The following is a 20,735-nucleotide window of genomic DNA, read 5'->3' as shown; positions in this document are numbered from 1 at the left end:
GAGCAGGACAGGATACCAAAAGCAGAACTAAGATGGTAACTTCATGGTAAATGAAAAAGGGGACAGTCGATGAACACCAGGCCCAGATCAGTTGAAGCTGACATGAAAGAAACAAGATGTTCATGGTGCGAGGCTCAGAAGAGAGCAAAAGACAGAGATAAACAGCACTGGATCATCCAAGCCTGGTTTCCCACTTGGGGAGGAGAGGATCTAGTAAGTCAGGCTGAAAGGTCCTGGGGAAAACAAAGCAGACGTGGTTACTGAGGGCGGAGGCAAGAGGGGAGTCAATGAAATCAAGCAGGGTCGAGGCCGGGGAGTCTGTCCGAGAGAGGTCGCTGGAGGTTTGGGCATGAATGCTTCACAATCTGGCAGGGAACAAAGGAAGAGGGAGACTTATATAATGTGGGAACAGGTGCAGGTGATTGGGCTTGATTGGCATAAGAGGTAGGCTGAGTGAGTGAGAGGTGATACATTCAGGGGGAAACGGAAACCAGAGATGACAGCTGCAAACCGTGACAGAGAGAGGCCATTACGGCCCAGTACTTTCAACCGTTTGTGACCTGTTTTCCATGATCACCATCAGAAATCACTGATGCTTCACTAAATTTAAGGGACTAAATGGTGTTAAATGACTTAATAAATAGTGAGCCATTTGCACAACTGCTCTGAATGCAAATGAATGGTCAACAGAAGCTCCTTGGTGTGTCATTACCATTACTTGTTGCACTTTGTAGTTTGGCCTTGGTGTCTCTCAGTCTCTCTGTGTTTCCACAGATCCACCAGAGCCCCAACCGCCGCCTGCATCGCACCCCCCCCCTCTTATTCCCTACTGTTACACCGGCCTGCGCTCCCCTTCCATGAACCAGTCTGCCATCCAGTCCCCCATCAAGCTGGCTTGCTCTCCCTGCCTCCCCTACCAGAAGCTTCCTTCTTCAGCTGTTATTAACATTTCCGTGTTTCCCACATTTTGTATTATAAACTGTTTTCTTGTCTGTAACAACATCTACTGCACGTCTGTCCGTCCTGGGTGAGGGATTCCTCCTCTGTTGCTCACCCTGAGGTTTCTCAGATTTTTCCCTGTTAAAAGGGTTTTCTATGGAGTTTTTCCTCAGTCGATGTGAGGGTCTAAGGGCAGAGGATGTTGTTATGATGCCATGAAGCCTGGAGACAAACTGGTGGTGAAAATGGGCTCTACAAATAAAATTGCCTTGCCTTGCCTTGCCTTGCCAGAGTTAGGAAGTTTTAAATGGAGACAGAATTACGAAGTGGCACAATGAATGGTTATATATCCAAAATTTATCATTCTCTGTGTTAGGTTGAAGAACCCTAAGGGAAAGGTCAGGTTTTGGCAAACACCAAGGAATATTACAACATCATCATCTCCCTGTTTGGAGTTGTTATTGAAAAGATATTGATGTCCCGGGAATTACTCCAATGTTTGGAAATGTTACCGAGAGGATGTTAATGTCACCAAGAAGTTGTTAATGTTCCGAGAAGTTCATTAGACCAAAACAGGTATCAGTTGTCAGAACGCACGCACACACACACACGCTCACATACACACATCAGTCCCGGACGGTCCAGCTCTCTGGAGTTGGAAGAGCATCTCGGAATGTTCCGGTTGGAATGACCCAGGCACACACTTACACATTTACACGCATATCCAAACACACACACACACACACATCTGTAATCAAAATACACGCCTCTTTGGCTATAAACATAGCTCGATGAGATGTGTGAGGGGGGCTTTTCTCGACGGGGGCAACTTCTGTTTCTCTGTGTTGTAGAACTTGAGAGACTTTGAGAATAAAACCCATCGGCTGCACTCTGTCTTTTCCTCTGGTCTATTCTTACATTTTTGTCACTTGGTGACCGGTTGAGGTTCCGATCGAATCCTCTATAATTAATGTGGTGCTCCAAGAGTATAAGACTAGGAATTTTGCATATTCATGTGCATCTTTAAGCTGCATACATTTTGATGACTGTATTGGTGGCAGCAGTATTTGGACTGTTCTTTGGGATATTGGTTCAATATTCTCTTTGGACAATCGCTGGACTTTCTACTTCACCTTGCCATCTCTCTTCAGCTAGTTAGCAATGTCGACTATAATTTACGAATGCTCTATTTTGTGGATGAGTAATGTTGCTGCCACTGCCATTTTGCAGGGGTAGAAGGCATTTGCCCCACAGATTAAACACTTGAAAGGGGCAGGCGTTACACAGATGCTTTGGTTCTTCTCCACATAGATGACAGGATGAGGGATCCATGCAGCCCTGTTTGCAGGAAGGATACTCCATCAGGGACTGGTCTCCATGGAGAAGCATGTTGGAGCTCCACGTCTCAGAGGAGTATCAGCCAAGGTTGGGAGTGAGGTTTCTGTCCCCCCCCTCCCAGACTGGGTCACCATGACTCAACAGTATCGATGAGCAGGTGTGGAAAAGTGGTCGTGTTGAGGCCAAGTAATTAACTAGTAACAATCCTCCGTCCCTGGGCATCTTTTCGAGAACAAAAATTCATTTCATTTAACAAAGGCTTTTTTTTAATTAAAGAAGGTTGGAAGTTTCTTTGAAAGAGCACAAAATAATATAACAGGCCTAAAATACTTTATGAAAACAACAACTAGTTTTCATTTCAAATTAGACATCATGGTTTTATTATTAGAATAGATTAGAAGTAGAATTCAGATTTCTAGTCAAACTGATGACATTAATTTACCTGTGGCACTTTGAAATTGAGTTCAGTTACAAAAATAAATGAAGGAGATGGACAGCGAGAGAGAGAGAAACATAAACTTTGGTTCAATGAAAATAAAAACATTTCGGTCAAGGGCTGCCATACACACTTCCCTTCGACTGTAACCCACAAACAGATACAGAAATATGCCCGAGGTGACAACTGAGTGGAATACCAGAGCATATAACAACATATGATTTATTAAAATGAAAATCTCAATATGGGTGGAGCAGTGGTCAGCTCTGTCGTCTCCCAGGTTCCGGGTTTGAGCCCCGGCTGGAGCATGGGGTCTTTCTTTGTGAGTCTCCATGTTCTCCTTGTGCCTGTGTGGGTTCTCTCCGGTTCTCCAGCCTCTTCTGCCTCCTTTCTTCCCTTCTCCTCCTGATCGCGTTCCAGCCTCTCTGCCTCAAGTCCCTTGTCCCTATTCTGTCTGTACCTCTCCTTGGTCCTCTGCCTCCTTTCTGCCTCCTCTGCCTCCTTTCTTCCCTTCTCCTCCTGATCCCGTTCCAGCCTCTCTGCCTCAAGTCCCTTGTCCCTATTCTGTCTGTACCTCTCCTTGGTCCTCTGCCTCCTTTCTGCCTCCTTTCTTCCCTTCTCTTCCTGTTCCCGTTCCAGCCTCTCTGCCTCAAGCCCCTTGTCCCTATACTGTCTGTACCTCTCCTTGGTCCTCTGCCTCCTTTCTGCCTCCTCTGCCTCCTTTCTTGTCTTCTCTTCCTGATCCCGTTCCAGCCTCTCTGCCTCAAACCACTTGTCCCTATTCTGTCTGTACCTCTCCTTGGTCCTCTGCCTCCTTTCTGCCTCCTCTGCCTCCTTTCTTCCCTTCTCTTCCTGTTCCCGTTCCAGCCTCTCTGCCTCAAGCCCCTTGTCCCTATTCTGTCTGTACCTCTCCTTGGTCCTCCGCCTCCTTTCTGCCTCCTCTGCCTCCTTTCTTCCCTTCTCCTCCTTTTCACGTTCCAGCCTCTCTGCCTCAAACCACTTGTCCCTATTCTGTCTGTACCTCTCCTTGGTCCTCTGCCTCCTTTCTGCCTCCTCTGCCTCCTTTCTTGTCTTCTCTTCCTGTTCCCGTTCCAGCCTCTCTGCCTCAAGCCCCTTGTCCCTATTCTGTCTGTACCTCTCCTTGGTCCTCTGCCTCCTTTCTGCCTCCTCTGCCTCCTTTCTTCCCTTCTCTTCCTGTTGTCTTCCCCGCGTCTGTGTCTCCAACCACTCATCCCTGTTCCTTCTGTACCTCTCCTTGGTCCTCTGCCTCTCTTCCTCGGTCTGAACCATCCACCACTCCTTCCCCATGGTTTCTCTGCTTACTTATTTCCTGGTAAAATCAAATAACTTAATTGGCATGAGATAATGTAGCTATGTGAGCAAAACAAGACATGAAAATGACATTGAATGATGAGAAATAATAGAAATCATGTGCAAATATCGAACGTATCCTCAACAATAAAATCCCAATCCCTGAACAACAATTTAATTCCCTCTCCTGTCTCCCATCACTTGTGTCCTGTCGAAAAATGATAAAAGAAACTAAACACAAATCAAATGTTTGTAGTTTTGCTTTTGCATGAAAAAAAATCCCTCCCAAATTTGAGTTTGACATTTGAAGTACACAAGTATTCTATCTGTCTGTTACAACAATCATCCTTATGCAGTTTCTGGTGTCTGAACAAAAAACAAACATCAGCACAGGCAAACACTTTCTCCTCACCCATACTTGAAACCTTCACAAGTTCGGATTCTGACACACAACTCCATCATTTTAAATACTTTTCAACACAAAGAACCACTGTAGGCTTGGGCCGATTTCTCATCAGTTCAGTTAAAGTTTATTGTCCTTCAAACTTTTTTACTTCGCCTTGAATACCTGGAGGAGCAGCACGAGCTTCAAGTGTCAGCCGGAGCAGCCTCCCTCCACCGCTACGTAAAGATCAACAGAGTCGAAATTCAGTGTGAAGCTTGATATTAAACGGATTTATGGTCCTGGCTGAACCTGTACAACATCTTCATGTTGGAAAAATGCATTTTTGATGAAAAAATGCAGGCACAACGTTTTTCTTCATCAGCCAGCAAAAAGCATTTTTCAAAATAAGATGTCAAATAAAGATGCAAATTGTAAGGGAATTAGCCTAGCATATTGACATATTTCAATAGCAGTCACTAAGTGCAAACTAACAGACATTTGTGTAAAATCCTTCTAAATTAGCCACGTTTGCTAATTTAGAACTGTGCTCGTGGGGCAGGCAGCCCATCGTAGCGTAGCCTAGCATGGTGTAATGTAAGTTGGGTAAGAAGTTGGTAAATCTTACCGTTGTCGGGTTCACTGACGGTGCAACTGAAGCTCTCCAAATGAAATTCTCCAACTGAAACGCTGTCCAAACCCTTCTGAAACTCCTTCAAGCAAGAACCTGAAGGTTTCTGAAAATCCTTGAAGGAGCGTGAAGGTGTCAGCTGGTTGGAATGGCAGTTGATGCTCTGCTTCACTTCATATACACGTAGGCTCATCATTCGGTGATGTGAGGGGTCAGAACTTTATGCGGGGCTTTGATGGTCCTGGTTGCTAGGCGTCCTGTTGTTGCTGTTTTTTAAATCTCATCATGCTCTCTGGGCTGCAATTTACTTCAGTATTCACAATCTTCCACAAGTGAATCAATGAATGAACCTGAAGCAAAGTAAATGCTCAGGTGTATAGATATAGAGTATAAGTATTTTATACACATAGATAAGTTAATGAAGATAAAAATAAATAAATGGTGTGGTTTGGCTTTCTTCGCCAGGTTTCTCTGGGGAAGACATTTTAATATCACTATACACACTGACCTATTCATTAAGGAGGGGTTGCTGTTTTATCTCTTCAACACAAAGTATAAAATTCTCCTCCAGTTCATCGGAGTGGTGCTAATGTTAGCTTACTTTCAAAGATAGTGGTGCTAATGTTAGCTTACTTTCACAGATAGTGGTGCTAATGTTAGCTCAATGTTAGCTTGTTGCTTCAGTTCAGTTCAGCAGCAATTAAATGCACAGGTGTGTAGATACAGAGTATAAATATTATATACACATAGATAAGTTAATGAAGATTAGAAAAAAATATAAATGTTCTCTGAGAAACAGGGCCTTATGTCTCATGATGCCCCTTTTCTTTTGCCATGGGAACCAAAAAATAAAAAAGTAATCCGACCTTGTGTAAACTTTGGTGGATACATTGTAACTCCACTATACACACTGATCGATTCATCAAGGAGGGGTTGCTGTTTTATCTCTACAACACAAAGTATAAAATTCTCCTCGAACACATACTGTGGGAGTGGTGCTAATGTTAGCTTGCTTTCACAGATAGTGGTGCTAATGTTAGCTCAATGTTAGCTTGTTGCTTCAGGCTTTTATGTAGTTCATGTTGTAGTTGAAGTTTTGTTGTGTTTTGTTTTGTTTAATTTTTTTTTATACACAGAAGTTCCACTTGTTGCCATTTGGAGCCAGACCAACCTTATCAGTCATCATTATGTTATTTTCTATTGATATTACCTCACTAAAATAGCTGTAGTATTATTATAACAATCACATTTTGGCAAATGATTGTCCCTGCATTTTGAATTTGGAATACTTTATTTGTTTGATACAGATACAAATAAAAGTTAAGGGGATTATAGCCCCCCACTGCAAGTATATAAAATAATTGTTGCAAGATGATGTTGAATGATGCTAATGTTAGCTCGCTGTTACCTTTTGGAGTCGTGGTCATGTTAGCATGTTTCCACTGGTTTCTTTTTATTTATGGATGTACGTAGCTGAATGGTTGTTGCGTTTTGTCTGACTGACATGTTCTGTTTATGGTCTTTTGGAGCCAGACCAACTTATTAGCATTTTCTTATTTTGACCGATATTATCATTATTACTGTTATTTAGCTTCAACATTACCTTACTGCCTTTGCTGCAATAATGTCATTACATTAATAGTTTAGCAAATACTTGTCCCTTGAAAGAAAATTACAGTGATTTTGAACTACTGTCTGTCTCACACACAGACAAACACACACGTCCACACAGAAACTCCACACTGATCTGAAGAAAGCAGTTAGCCACAGCAGGGTCAAAGATCAAAACAGAGGATCCCTGACATGATTATAAATTGGTCTTTGCAGACTCCACATCCATTACTACAACACGTGTGAACACTACAACACCCATAATGCCATCATCATCTGCAGTTACCAGTAAGTTCCTTACCTGTACCAATACATTCAAAGATGACTTTCCAATAGGCTTGAATACCACAGTAGACAGAGACATGTAATCCACGTCATGAACTTCTGTGTTTTCTTAGTCTCTCCAACTTCTGGTACAAAATCGACTGTCACAGGTACGTCATTATTCACTAACATTTTCTGCAGTGCAAAACTCGTGCAGTCATTTTAATGTTACATAGAGTTCTTGCTGCATTTTCTTCTTCTTCTCCAGAGACAACACCTGTTTCTTCAACACATGTGGACTCTACAACAGCCTTTACAACATCAAGAAGTAAGCTAAGCTACATGCTATGCTATGGTCTTGCTGTGTATTTTTTATTCTTAATGTAAGTTGAAAAGTGTACGTTGAAAAAAATTAGAGTTTCACTAAAAGCAGTAACAGCAGTGGCTTTGGTGATTGCCTCTGCTGGAGCCTGACATGGCAGCCTCCTCCATCAGGGTGATGGGGAGTTGAAGCTCCAGTAACTGGATTTCTATCACCAGCAATGACATGATTATAAACTGGTCTTTGCAGACTCCTCACCCAATACTACAACACATGTGAGCACTACAACACCCATAATGCCATCATCATCTGCAGTTACCAGTACGTTCTTTAGAAACAAGATATTGTTGTCAGTATGTTGCTCACTTATTTTCATGAAGGATTTCAGTTCCTGGATCTTGTTTTTTCTAGGTTCCACACATATTACTCCAACAACGATGGAGACAACAACAGCTGGACCGACTGCAAGTGTTCCAAGTAAGTGCTTTAAAATAGTTAGTATTTGAAATCCTTATCTTGGCAGCTGTATTTTTCGTTCATCCAAGGACAAAATGTCTTGCTTGCAAATATTTAAGCAGATTAAAGTTTTGCTTCATTTTGGAATTGTTTTCACTCCAGTAATGACAGAAATCTGATCCATTTGTGGTACTTTTCTATTGTGATAAAACAAAGATATAACATGGATGATGATGTCAGAAATAATCCCCTGCCAGCTGAAACAGATTCTTCATCTTTGATATTACTGCACATCATGGAGGCTGGAATTGGGGTGCTGGGAGGCTTTAGCCCCACCAGGTGGTGAGAGGTCAAAAATGCACTGCAAAAAAAAAAAGTTTTTAAAAAATGGATTGGGTCTGCTCTTAAGTTTGACTTTGACTGGCTGAATACTCGTGACCTGATCTACCCGCATCTATCATGCAAACAATAACTGCAAACTCATACATGATAAATTACTTGACTTACAGCTCACCCCTCTACAGTCCTCAAGCCCCTACTGTCTCCCCCTCCTGACTGTCACCCCCTCCCTCCTTACTGGCTCCCCCAGCCTCCTGTTACCCCCCATCACTGTTCATGTAAAAGCCAAGTCAATCAGCAAGACACCGCAGGGAATCGAACCCCATCCCAGTAAACCAGGAGTACCGTTACCAGTGTCTTTCGCTTTTTGATGGTACATGAAAGGAAAAGCCAAACCTGCATGACACCAGCTTGTGAGTGAGATTTCCTGGTATGGAACCATAACCCTAAATTTGGCTCAACAAAGGTGACGAAAGCTCTGTTCAAACTGGAGCGCTTTTATTCTTTCAAAGTTACAGAGAATAATGTGCTCACTGTTGAATTTAATGGATGAATGTGGTCAACTCAGTGGTTCAGACTTGTTTTGTGTTATTCTCAAGTGAGGAATAGAGTACAAAATAACGGTACCATGCTAGTTCCAATGTGAATGTTATCCAGTCCTACTCGTGGTGCGTAGAGCTCAAATCTACGACCACTGCAGGTCAGAATACGCGCAGGTACCAAGGCGTTTATTGTATTCAGTTAATCTTCTACTTCTACAAGCTGTTGTCATGCAGGAAAGAAAACCTCATACCCTCCCTTGACTGTCCCCCCATGCCCCCCTAAACTGTCTCCCCATGAACCTTGACTGTCCCCCCATGCCCCCCTAAACTGTCTCCCCATGAACCTTGACTGTCCCCCCATGGCCCCCTAAACTGTCTCCCCATGAACATTGACTCTCCCCCCATGCCCCCCTTAAAATGTCTCCCCATGAACCTTGACTGTCCCCCCATGGCCCCCTTAAACTGTCTCCCCATGAACCTTGACTGTCCCCCCATGCCCCCCTGAAACTGTCTCCCCATGAACCTTGACTGTCCCCCCATGCCCCCCCTAAACTGTCTCCCCATGAACCTTGACTGTCTCCCCATGACCCCTCAAACTGTCTCCCCATGAACCTTGACTGTCCCCCATGTCGCCCTAAACAGTCTCCCCATGCCCCCCTTAACATTTTCCTTGTGACCCCTTAAGACTCTCCCTGTTACCCTTTACTTTTTCCAGGACCCCATACCGTCTCCCTCTGTTCCCTCCATGTCCCTCTTACTGTCTCCTCACACCAACTGTCTCCCTGACCTCCCTACCTTAATCCTCTTCCTCCTCCCGAACATTAGGATGACTGGGTTTAAACTCCAGTATTCTCAGGGCCTTCCTTCTGCTGTAAGCTTTAACGTAGAGCGCCTGTCGTTTTTCCCTCCGATAGGCCCAATAAATCTGTAACCTCCACTCCCTTTCCTCCTGAACCTGCCTCTCCCTCTCCTGTCTAATTTTCTCCTGTCTTTCCTGGACCTCCTCTCGTTCCTTTTGGAGCTGCTCCCTCCTTACCTCTTCCTCGATGTCTAACATTGCCTTCCTGATCCTCTCCTGTTGGAGTGAAGCTATCCTGGTTAACTCACGTCTGCGTTGAACCAACTCACCTCTGCGTTCAGCAAACTCCTCACTCCTGTTTCTCTCTGACAGCCTCCCCTCAACCTTCTCCTGAGGGGTTTTGACCATTGCCTCTGTGACTGACTCGTCCCTCCTGCTTTCAAGCTGCACTTTTCTTTCTTGTTCCTCCCGTTCCTGTTCCATCCTCTCTCTTTCCAGCCACTTATCCCTGATTCTCCTATACCTCTCCTTTTTTTTCTGCCTCCTTTCTGCCTCTTCTGCCTCCTTTCTTCCCTTCTCCTCCTGATCCCGTTCCAGCCTCTCTGCTTCAAGTTCCTTGTCCCTATTCTGTCTGGACCTCTCCTTGGTCCTCTGCCTCCTTTCTGCCTCTTCTGCCTCTTTTCTTCCCTTCTCCTCCTGATCCCGTTCCAGCCTCTCTGCCTCAAGTCCCTTGTCCCTATTCTGTCTGTACCTGTCCTTGGTCCTCTGCCTCCTATCTGCCTCTTCTGCCTCCTTTCTTCCCTTCTCCTCCTGATCCCGTTCCAGCCTCTCTGCCTCAAACCACTTGTCCCTATTCTGTCTGTACCTCTCCTTGGTCCTCTGCCTCCTTTCTGCCTCTTCTGCCTCCTTTCTTCCCTTCTCCTCCTTTTCCCGTTCCAGCCTCTCTGCCTCAAGTCCCTTGTCCCTATTCTGTCTGTACCTCTCCTTGGTCCTCCGCCTCCTTTCTGCCTCCTCTGCCTCCTTTCTTCCCTTCTCCTCCTTTTCCCGTTCCAGCCTCTCTGCCTCAAGTCCCTTGTCCCTATTCTGTCTGTACCTCTCCTTGGTCCTCTGCCTCCTTTCTGCCTCTTCTGCCTCCTTTCTTCCCATCTCCTCTTGATCCCGTTCCAGCCTCTCTGCCTCAAACCACTTGTCCCTATTCTGTCTGTACCTCTCCTTGGTCCTCTGCCTCCTTTCTGCCTCCTCTGCCTCCTTTCTTGTCTTCTCTTCCTGTTCCCGTTCCAGCCTCTCTGCCTCAAGCCCCTTGTCCCTATTCTGTCTGTACCTGTCCTTGGTCCTCTGCCTCCTTTCTGCCTCCTCTGCCTCCTTTCTTCCCTTCTCCTCCTTTTCCCGTTCCAGCCTCTCTGCCTCAAACCACTTGTCCCTATTCTGTCTGTACCTCTCCTTGGTCCTCTGCCTCTCTTCCTCGGTCTGAACCATCCACCACTCCTTCCCCATGGTTTCTCTGCTTACTTATTTCCTGTTAAAATCAAATAACTTAATTGGCATGAGATAATGTAGCTATGTGAGCAAAACAAGACATGAAAATGACATTGAATGATGAGAAATAATAGAAATCATGTGCAAATATCGAACGTATCCTCAACAATAAAATCCCAATCCCTGAACAACAATTTAATTCCCTCTCCTGTCTCCCATCACTTGTGTCCTGTCGAAAAATGATAAAAGAAACTAAACACAAATCAAATGTTTGTAGTTTTGCTTTTGCATGAAAAAAATCCCTCCCAAACTTGAGTTTGACATTTGAAGTACACAAGTATTCTATCTGTCTGTTACAACAATCATCCTTATGCAGTTTCTGGTGTCTGAGCAAAAAACAAACATCAGCACAGGCAAACACTTTCTCCTCACCCATACTTGAAACCTTCACAAGTTCTGATTCTGACACACAACTCCATCATTTTAAATACTTTTCAACACAAAGAACCACTGTAGGCTTGGGCCGATTTCTCATCAGTTCAGTTAAAGTTTATTGTCCTTCAAACTTTTTTACTTCGCCTTGAATACCTGGAGGAGCAGCACGAGCTTCAAGTGTCAGCCGGAGCAGCCTCCCTCCACCGCTACGTAAAGATCAACAGAGTCGAAATTCAGTGTGAAGCTTGATATTAAACGGATTTATGGTCCTGGCTGAACCTGTACAACATCTTCATGTTGGAAAAATGCATTTTTGATGAAAAAATGCAGGCACAACGTTTTTCTTCATCAGCCAGCAAAAAGCATTTTTCAAAATAAGATGTCAAATAAAGATGCAAATTGTAAGGGAATTAGCCTAGCCTATTGACATATTTCAATAGCAGTCACTAAGTGCAAACTAACAGACATTTGTGTAAAATCCTTCTAAATTAGCCACGTTTGCTACTTTAGAACTGTGCTCGTGGGGCAGGCAGCCCATCGTAGCGTAGCCTAGCATGGTGTAATGTAAGTTGGGTAAGAAGTTGGTAAATCTTACCGTTGTCGGGTTCACTGACGGTGCAACTGAAGCTCTCCAAATGAAATTCTCCAACTGAAACGCTGTCCAAACCCTTCTGAAACTCCTTCAAGCAAGAACCTGAAGGTTTCTGAAAATCCTTGAAGGAGCGTGAAGGTGTCAGTTGGTTGGAATGGCAGTTGATGCTCTGCTTCACTTCATATACACGTAGGCTCATCATTCGGTGATGTGAGGGGTCAGAACTTTATGCGGGGCTTTGATGGTCCTGGTTGCTAGGCGTCCTGTTGTTGCTGTTTTTTAAATCTCATCATGCTCTCTGGGCTGCCATTTACTTCAGTATTCACAATCTTCCACAAGTGAATCAATGAATGAACCTGAAGCAAAGTAAATGCTCAGGTGTATAGATATAGAGTATAAGTAATTTATACACATAGATAAGTTAATGAAGATAAAAAATAAATAAATGGTGTGGTTTGGCTTTCTTCACCAGGTTTCTCTGAGGAAGACATTTTAATATCACTATACACACTGACCTATTCATTAAGGAGGGGTTGCTGTTTTATCTCTTCAACACAAAGTATAAAATTCTCCTCGAACACATACTGTGGGAGTGGTGCTAATGTTAGCTTGCTTTCACAGATAGTGCTGCTAATGTTAGCTCAATGTTAGCTTGTTGCTTCATGCTTTTATGTAGTTCATGTTGTAGTTGAAGTTTTGTTGTGTTTTGTTTTGTTTAATTTTTTTTTATACACAGAAGTTCCACTTGTTGCCATTTGGAGCCAGACCAACCTTATCAGTCATCATTATGTTATTTTCTATTGATATTACCTCACTAAAATAGCTGTAGTATTATTATAACAATCACATTTTGGCAAATGATTGTCCCTGCATTTTGAATTTGGAATACTTTATTTGTTTGATACAGATACAAATAAAAGTTAAGGGGATTATAGCCCCCCACTGCAAGTATATAAAATAATTGTTGCAAGATGATGTTGAATGATGCTAATGTTAGCTCGCTGTTACCTTTTGGAGTCGTGGTCATGTTAGCATGTTTCCACTGGTTTCTTTTTATTTATGGATGTACGTAGCTGAATGGTTGTTGCGTTTTGTCTGACTGACATGTTCTGTTTATGGTCTTTTGGAGCCAGACCAACTTATTAGCATTTTCTTATTTTGACCGATATTATCATTATTACTGTTATTTAGCTTCAACATTACCTTACTGCCTTTGCTGCAATAATGTCATTACATTAATAGTTTAGCAAATACTTGTCCCTTGAAAGAAAATTACAGTGATTTTGAACTACTGTCTGTCTCACACACAGACAAACACACACGTCCACACAGAAACTCCACACTGATCTGAAGAAAGCAGTTAGCCACAGCAGGGTCAAAGATCAAAACAGAGGATCCCTGACATGATTATAAATTGGTCTTTGCAGACTCCACATCCATTACTACAACACGTGTGAACACTACAACACCCATAATGCCATCATCATCTGCAGTTACCAGTAAGTTCCTTACCTGTACCAATACATTCAAAGATGACTTTCCAATAGGCTTGAATACCACAGTAGACAGAGACATGTAATCCACGTCATGAACTTCTGTGTTTTCTTAGTCTCTCCAACTTCTGGTACAAAATCGACTGTCACAGGTACGTCATTATTCACTAACATTTTCTGCAGTGCAAAACTCGTGCAGTCATTTTAATGTTACATAGAGTTCTTGCTGCATTTTCTTCTTCTTCTCCAGAGACAACACCTGTTTCTTCAACACATGTGGACTCTACAACAGCCTTTACAACATCTAGAAGTAAGCTAAGCTACATGCTATGCTATGGTCTTGCTGTGTATTTTTTATTCTTAATGTAAGTTGAAATGTGTACGTTGAAAAAAATTAGAGTTTCACTAAAAGCAGTAACAGCAGTGGCTTTGGTGATTGCCTCTGCTGGAGCCTGACATGGCAGCCTCCTCCATCAGGGTGATGGGGAATTGAAGCTCCAGTAACTGGATTTCTATCACCAGCAATGACATGATTATAAACTGGTCTTTGCAGACTCCTCACCCAATACTACAACACATGTGAGCACTACAACACCCATAATGCCATCATCATCTGCAGTTACCAGTACGTTCTTTAGAAACAAGATATTGTTGTCAGTAGGTTGCTCACTTATTTTCATGAAGGATTTCAGTTCCTGGATCTTGTTTTTTCTAGGTTCCACACATATTACTCCAACAACGATGGAGACAACAACAGCTGGACCGACTGCAAGTGTTCCAAGTAAGTGCTTTAAAATAGTTAGTATTTGAAATCCTTATCTTGGCAGCTGTATTTTTCGTTCATCCAAGGACAAAATGTCTTGCTTGCAAATATTTAAGCAGATTAAAGTTTTGCTTCATTTTGGAATTGTTTTCACTCCAGTAATGACAGAAATCTGATCCATTTGTGGTACTTTTCTATTGTGATAAAACAAAGATATAACATGGATGATGATGTCAGAAATAATCCCCTGCCAGCTGAAACAGATTCTTCATCTTTGATATTACTGCACATCATGGAGGCTGGAATTGGGGTGCTGGGAGGCTTTAGCCCCACCAGGTGGTGAGAGGTCAAAAATGCACTGCAAAAAAAAAAAGTTTTTAAAAAATGGATTGGGTCTGCTCTTAAGTTTGACTTTGACTGGCTGAATACTCGTGACCTGATCTACCCGCATCTATCATGCAAACAATAACTGCAAACTCATACATGATAAATTACTTGACTTACAGCTCACCCCTCTACAGTCCTCAAGCCCCTACTGTCTCCCCCTCCTGACTGTCACCCCCTCCCTCCTTACTGGCTCCCCCAGCCTCCTGTTACCCCCCATCACTGTTCATGTAAAAGCCAAGTCAATCAGCAAGACACCGCAGGGAATCGAACCCCATCCCAGTAAACCAGGAGTACCGTTACCAGTGTCTTTCGCTTTTTGATGGTACATGAAAGGAAAAGCCAAACCTGCATGACACCAGCTTGTGAGTGAGATTTCCTGGTATGGAACCATAACCCTAAATTTGGCTCAACAAAGGTGACGAAAGCTCTGTTCAAACTGGAGCGCTTTTATTCTTTCAAAGTTACAGAGAATAATGTGCTCACTGTTGAATTTAATGGATGAATGTGGTCAATTCAGTGGTTCAGACTTGTTTTGTGTTATTCTCAAGTGAGTAATAGAGTACAAAATAAAGGTACCATGCTAGTTCCAATGTGAATGTTATCCAGTCCTACTCGTGGTGCGTAGAGCTCAAATCTACGACCACTGCAGGTCAGAATACGCGCAGGTACCAAGGCGTTTATTGTATTCAGTTAATCTTCTACTTCTACAAGCTGTTGTCATGCAGGAAAGAAAACCTCATACCCTCCCTTGACTGTCCCCCCATGCCCCCCTAAACTGTCTCCCCATGAACCTTGACTGTCCCCCCATGCCCCCCTAAACTGTCTCCCCATGAACATTGACTCTCCCCCCATGGCCCCCTAAACTGTCTCCCCATGAACATTGACTGTCCCCCCATGCCCCCCTAAACTGTCTCCCCATGAACCTTGACTGTCCCCCCATGCCCCCCTAAACTGTCTCCCCATGAACCTTGACTGTCCCCCCATGGCCCCCTAAACTGTCTCCCCATGAACATTGACTCTCCCCCCATGCCCCCCTTAAAATGTCTCCCCATGAACCTTGACTGTCCCCCCATGGCCCCCTTAAACTGTCTCCCCATGAACCTTGACTGTCCCCCCATGCCCCCCTGAAACTGTCTCCCCATGAACCTTGACTGTCCCCCCATGCCCCCCTTAAAATGTCTCCCCATGAACCTTGACTGTCCCCCCATGGCCCCCTTAAACTCTCTCCCCATGAACCTTGACTGTCCCCCCATGCCCCCCCTAAACTGTCTCCCCATGAACCTTGACTGTCTCCCCATGACCCCTCAAACTGTCTCCCCATGAACCTTGACTGTCCCCCATGTCGCCCTAAACAGTCTCCCCATGCCCCCCTTAACATTTTCCTTGTGACCCCTTAAGACTCTCCCTGTTACCCTTTACTTTTTCCAGGACCCCATACCGTCTCCCTCTGTTCCCTCCATGTCCCTCTTACTGTCTCCTCACACCAACTGTCTCCCTGACCTCCCTACCTTAATCCTCTTCCTCCTCCCGAACATTAGGATGACTGGGTTTAAACTCCAGTATTCTCAGGGCCTTCCTTCTGCTGTAGGCTTTAACGTAGAGCGCCTGTCGTTTTTCCCTCCGATAGGCCCAATAAATCTGTAACCTCCACTCCCTTTCCTCCTGAACCTGCCTCTCCCTCTCCTGTCTAATTTTCTCCTGTCTTTCCTGGACCTCCTCTCGTTCCTTTTGGAGCTGCTCCCTCCTTACCTCTTCCTCGATGTCTAACATTGCCTTCCTGATCCTCTCCTGTTGGAGTGAAGCTATCCTGGTTAACTCACGTCTGCGTTGAACCAACTCACCTCTGCGTTCAGCAAACTCCTCACTCCTGTTTCTCTCTGACAGCCTCCCCTCAACCTTCTCCTGAGGGGTTTTGACCATTGCCTCTGTGACTGACTCGTCCCTCCTGCTTTCAAGCTGCACTTTTCTTTCTTGTTCCTCCCGTTCCTGTTCCATCCTCTCTCTTTCCAGCCACTTATCCCTGATTCTCCTATACCTCTCCTTTTTTTTCTGCCTCCTTTCTGCCTCTTCTGCCTCCTTTCTTCCCTTCTCCTCCTGATCCCGTTCCAGCCTCTCTGCTTCAAGTTCCTTGTCCCTATTCTGTCTGGACCTCTCCTTGGTCCTCTGCCTCCTTTCTGCCTCTTCTGCCTCTTTTCTTCCCTTCTCCTCCTGATCCCGTTCCAGCCTCTCTGCCTCAAGTCCCTTGTCCCTATTCTGTCTGTACCTGTCCTTGGTCCTCTGCCTCCTATCTGCCTCTTCTGCCTCCTTTCTTCCCTTCTCCTCCTGATCCCGTTCCAGCCTCTCTGCCTCAAACCACTTGTCCCTATTCTGTCTGTACCTCTCCTTGGTCCTCTGCCTCCTTTCTGCCTCTTCTGCCTCCTTTCTTCCCTTCTCCTCCTTTTCCCGTTCCAGCCTCTCTGCCTCAAGTCCCTTGTCCCTATTCTGTCTGTACCTCTCCTTGGTCCTCCGCCTCCTTTCTGCCTCCTCTGCCTCCTTTCTTCCCTTCTCCTCCTTTTCCCGTTCCAGCCTCTCTGCCTCAAGTCCCTTGTCCCTATTCTGTCTGTACCTCTCCTTGGTCCTCTGCCTCCTTTCTGCCTCTTCTGCCTCCTTTCTTCCCTTCTCCCCTTGATCCCGTTCCAGCCTCTCTGCCTCAAACCACTTGTCCCTATTCTGTCTGTACCTGTCCTTGGTCCTCTGCCTCCTTTCTGCCTCCTCTGCCTCCTTTCTTCCCTTCTCCTCCCTTTCCCGATCCAGCCTCTCTGCCTCAAGTCCCTTGTCCCTATTCTGTCTGTACCTCTCCTTGGTCCTCTGCCTCCTTTCTGCCTCCTCTGCCTCCTTTCTTGTCTTCTCTTCCTGTTCCCGTTCCAGCCTCTCTGCCTCAAGCCCCTTGTCCCTATTCTGTCTGTACCTGTCCTTGGTCCTCTGCCTCCTTTCTGCCTCCTCTGCCTCCTTTCTTCCCTTCTCCTCCTTTTCCCGTTCCAGCCTCTCTGCCTCAAACCACTTGTCCCTATTCTGTCTGTACCTCTCCTTGGTCCTCTGCCTCTCTTCCTCGGTCTGAACCATCCACCACTCCTTCCCCATGGTTTCTCTGCTTACTTATTTCCTGGTAAAATCAAATAACTTAATTGGCATGAGATAATGTAGCTATGTGAGCAAAACAAGACATGAAAATGACATTGAATGATGAGAAATAATAGAAATCATGTGCAAATATCGAACGTATCCTCAACAATAAAATCCCAATCCCTGAACAACAATTTAATTCCCTCTCCTGTCTCCCATCACTTGTGTCCTGTCGAAAAATGATAAAAGAAACTAAACACAAATCAAATGTTTGTAGTTTTGCTTTTGCATGAAAAAAAATCCCTCCCAAATTTGAGTTTGACATTTGAAGTACACAAGTATTCTATCTGTCTGTTACAACAATCATCCTTATGCAGTATCTGGTGTCTGAACAAAAAACAAACATCAGCACAGGCAAACACTTTCTCCTCACCCATACTTGAAACCTTCACAAGTTCTGATTCTGACACACAACTCCATCATTTTAAATACTTTTCAACACAAAGAACCACTGTAGGCTTGGGCCGATTTCTCATCAGTTCAGTTAAAGTTTATTGTCCTTCAAACTTTTTTACTTCGCCTTGAATACCTGGAGGAGCAGCACGAGCTTCAAGTGTCAGCCGGAGCAGCCTCCCTCCACCGCTACGTAAAGATCAACAGAGTCGAAATTCAGTGTGAAGCTTGATATTAAACGGATTTATGGTCCTGGCTGAACCTGTACAACATCTTCATGTTGGAAAAATGCATTTTTGATGAAAAAATGCAGTCACAACGTTTTTCTTCATCAGCCAGCAAAAAGCATTTTTCAAAATAAGATGTCAAATAAAGATGCAAATTGTAAGGGAATTAGCCTAGCCTATTGACATATTTCAATAGCAGTCACTAAGTGCAAACTAACAGACATTTGTGTAAAATCCTTCTAAATTAGCCACGTTTGCTAATTTAGAACTGTGCTCGTGGGGCAGGCAGCCCATCGTAGCGTAGCCTAGCATGGTGTAATGTAAGTTGGGTAAGAAGTTGGTAAATCTTACCGTTGTCGGGTTCACTGACGGTGCAACTGAAGCTCTCCAAATGAAATTCTCCAACTGAAACGCTGTCCAAACCCTTCTGAAACTCCTTCAAGCAAGAACCTGAAGGTTTCTGAAAATCCTTGAAGGAGCGTGAAGGTGTCAGCTGGTTGGAATGGCAGTTGATGCTCTGCTTCACTTCATATACACGTAGGCTCATCATTCGGTGATGTGAGGGGTCAGAACTTTATGCGGGGCTTTGATGGTCCTGGTTGCTAGGCGTCCTGTTGTTGCTGTTTTTTAAATCTCATCATGCTCTCTGGGCTGCCATTTACTTCAATATTCACAATCTTCCACAAGTGAATCAATGAATGAACCTGAAGCAAATTAAATGCTCAGGTGTATAGATATAGAGTATAAGTATTTTATACACATAGATAAGTTAATGAAGATAAAAAATAAATAAATGGTGTGGTTTGGCTTTCTTCACCAGGTTTCTCTGGGGAAGACATTTTAATATCACTATACACACTGACCTATTCATTAAGGAGGGGTTGCTGTTTTATCTCTTCAACACAAAGTATAAAATTCTCCTCCAATTCATCGGAGTGGTGCTAATGTTAGCTTACTTTCAAAGATAGTGGTGCTAATGTTAGCTTACTTTCACGGATAGTGGTGCTAATGTTAGCTCAATGTTAGCTTGTTGCTTCAGTTCAGTTCAGCAGCAATTAAATGCACAGGTGTGTTGATACAGAGTATAAGTATTATATACACATAGATAAGTTAATGAAGATTAGAAAAAAATATAAATGTTCTCTGAGAAACAGGGCCTTATGTCTCATGATGCCCCTTTTCTTTTGCCATGGGAACCAAAAAATAAAAAAGTAATCCGACCTTGTGTAAACTTTGGTGGATACATTGTAACTCCACTATACACACTGATCGATTCATCAAGGAGGGGTTGCTGTTTTATCTCTACAACACAAAGTATAAAATTCTCCTCAAACACATACTGTGGGAGTGGTGCTAATGTTAGCTTGCTTTCACAGATAGTGGTGCTAATGTTAGCTCAATGTTAGCTTGTTGCTTCAGGCTTTTATGTAGTTCATGTTGTAGTTGAAGTTTTGTTGTGTTTTGTTTTGTTTAATTTTTTTTTATACACAGAAGTTCCACTTGTTGCCATTTGGAGCCAGACCAACCTTATCAGTCATCATTATGTTATTTTGTATTGATATTACCTCAGTAAAATAGCTGTAGTATGATTATAACAATCAAATTTTGGCAAATGATTTTCCCTGCATTTTGAATTTGGAATACTTTATTTGTTTGATATAGATACAAATAAAAGTTAAGGGGATTATAGCCCCCCACTGCAAGTATTTCAAATAATTGTTGCAAGATGATGTTGAATGATGCTAATGTTAGCTCGCTGTTACCTTTTGGAGTCGTGGTCATGTTAGCATGTTTCCACTGGTTTCTTTTTATTTATGGATGTACGTAGCTGAATGGTTGTTGCGTTTTGTCTGACTGACATGTTCTGTTTATGGTCTTTTGGAGCCAGACCAACTTATTAGCATTTTCTTATTTTGACCAATATTATCATTATTACTGTTATTTAGCTTCAACATTACCTTACTGCCTTTGCTGCAATAATGTCATTACATTAATAGTTTAGCAAATACTTGTCCCTTGAAAGAAAATTACAGTGATTGTGAACTACTGTCTGTCTCACACACACAGACAAACACACAAACACACACGTCCACACAGAAACTCCACACTGATCTGAAGAAAGCAGTTAGCCACAGCAGGGTCAAAGATCAAAACAGAGGATCCCTGACATGATTATAAATTGGTCTTTGCAGACTCCACATCCATTACTACAACACGTGTGAACACTACAACACCCATAATGCCATCATCAACTGCAGTTACCAGTAAGTTCCTTACCTGTACCAATACATTCAAAGATGACTTTCCAATAGGCTTGAATACCACAGTAGACAGAGACATGTAATCCACGTCATGAACTTCTGTGTTTTCTTAGTCTCTCCAACTTCTGGGACAAAATCGACTGTCACAGGTACGTCATTATTCACTAACATTTTCT

General features: G+C 43.6%; 1 protein-coding gene across 1 annotated transcript; it reads right to left on the bottom strand.

The window, feature by feature from the left end:
• Positions 1 to 2,723: 2,723 nt before the first annotated feature.
• LOC147242287 (uncharacterized) lies at positions 2,724 to 4,429 on the bottom strand. The gene has a single exon (XM_086189848.1). The coding sequence runs from the start codon at positions 4,019 to 4,021 to the stop codon at positions 2,939 to 2,941; it is 1,083 nt and encodes a 360-aa protein (XP_086045974.1). The 5' UTR covers positions 4,022 to 4,429; the 3' UTR covers positions 2,724 to 2,938.
• Positions 4,430 to 20,735: the final 16,306 nt, after the last annotated feature.

This window comes from Aulostomus chinensis, chromosome 20 (assembly GCF_037954235.1).
Source record: "Aulostomus chinensis isolate RoL2024-O1b breed Wild chromosome 20, RoL_Achi_v1.0, whole genome shotgun sequence".
In the NCBI taxonomy this organism is placed as follows: Eukaryota; Metazoa; Chordata; class Actinopteri; order Syngnathiformes; family Aulostomidae; genus Aulostomus; species Aulostomus chinensis.
Note: the sequence above shows the minus strand (reverse complement) of the source record. Positions and strands in the feature narration are given on the sequence as shown.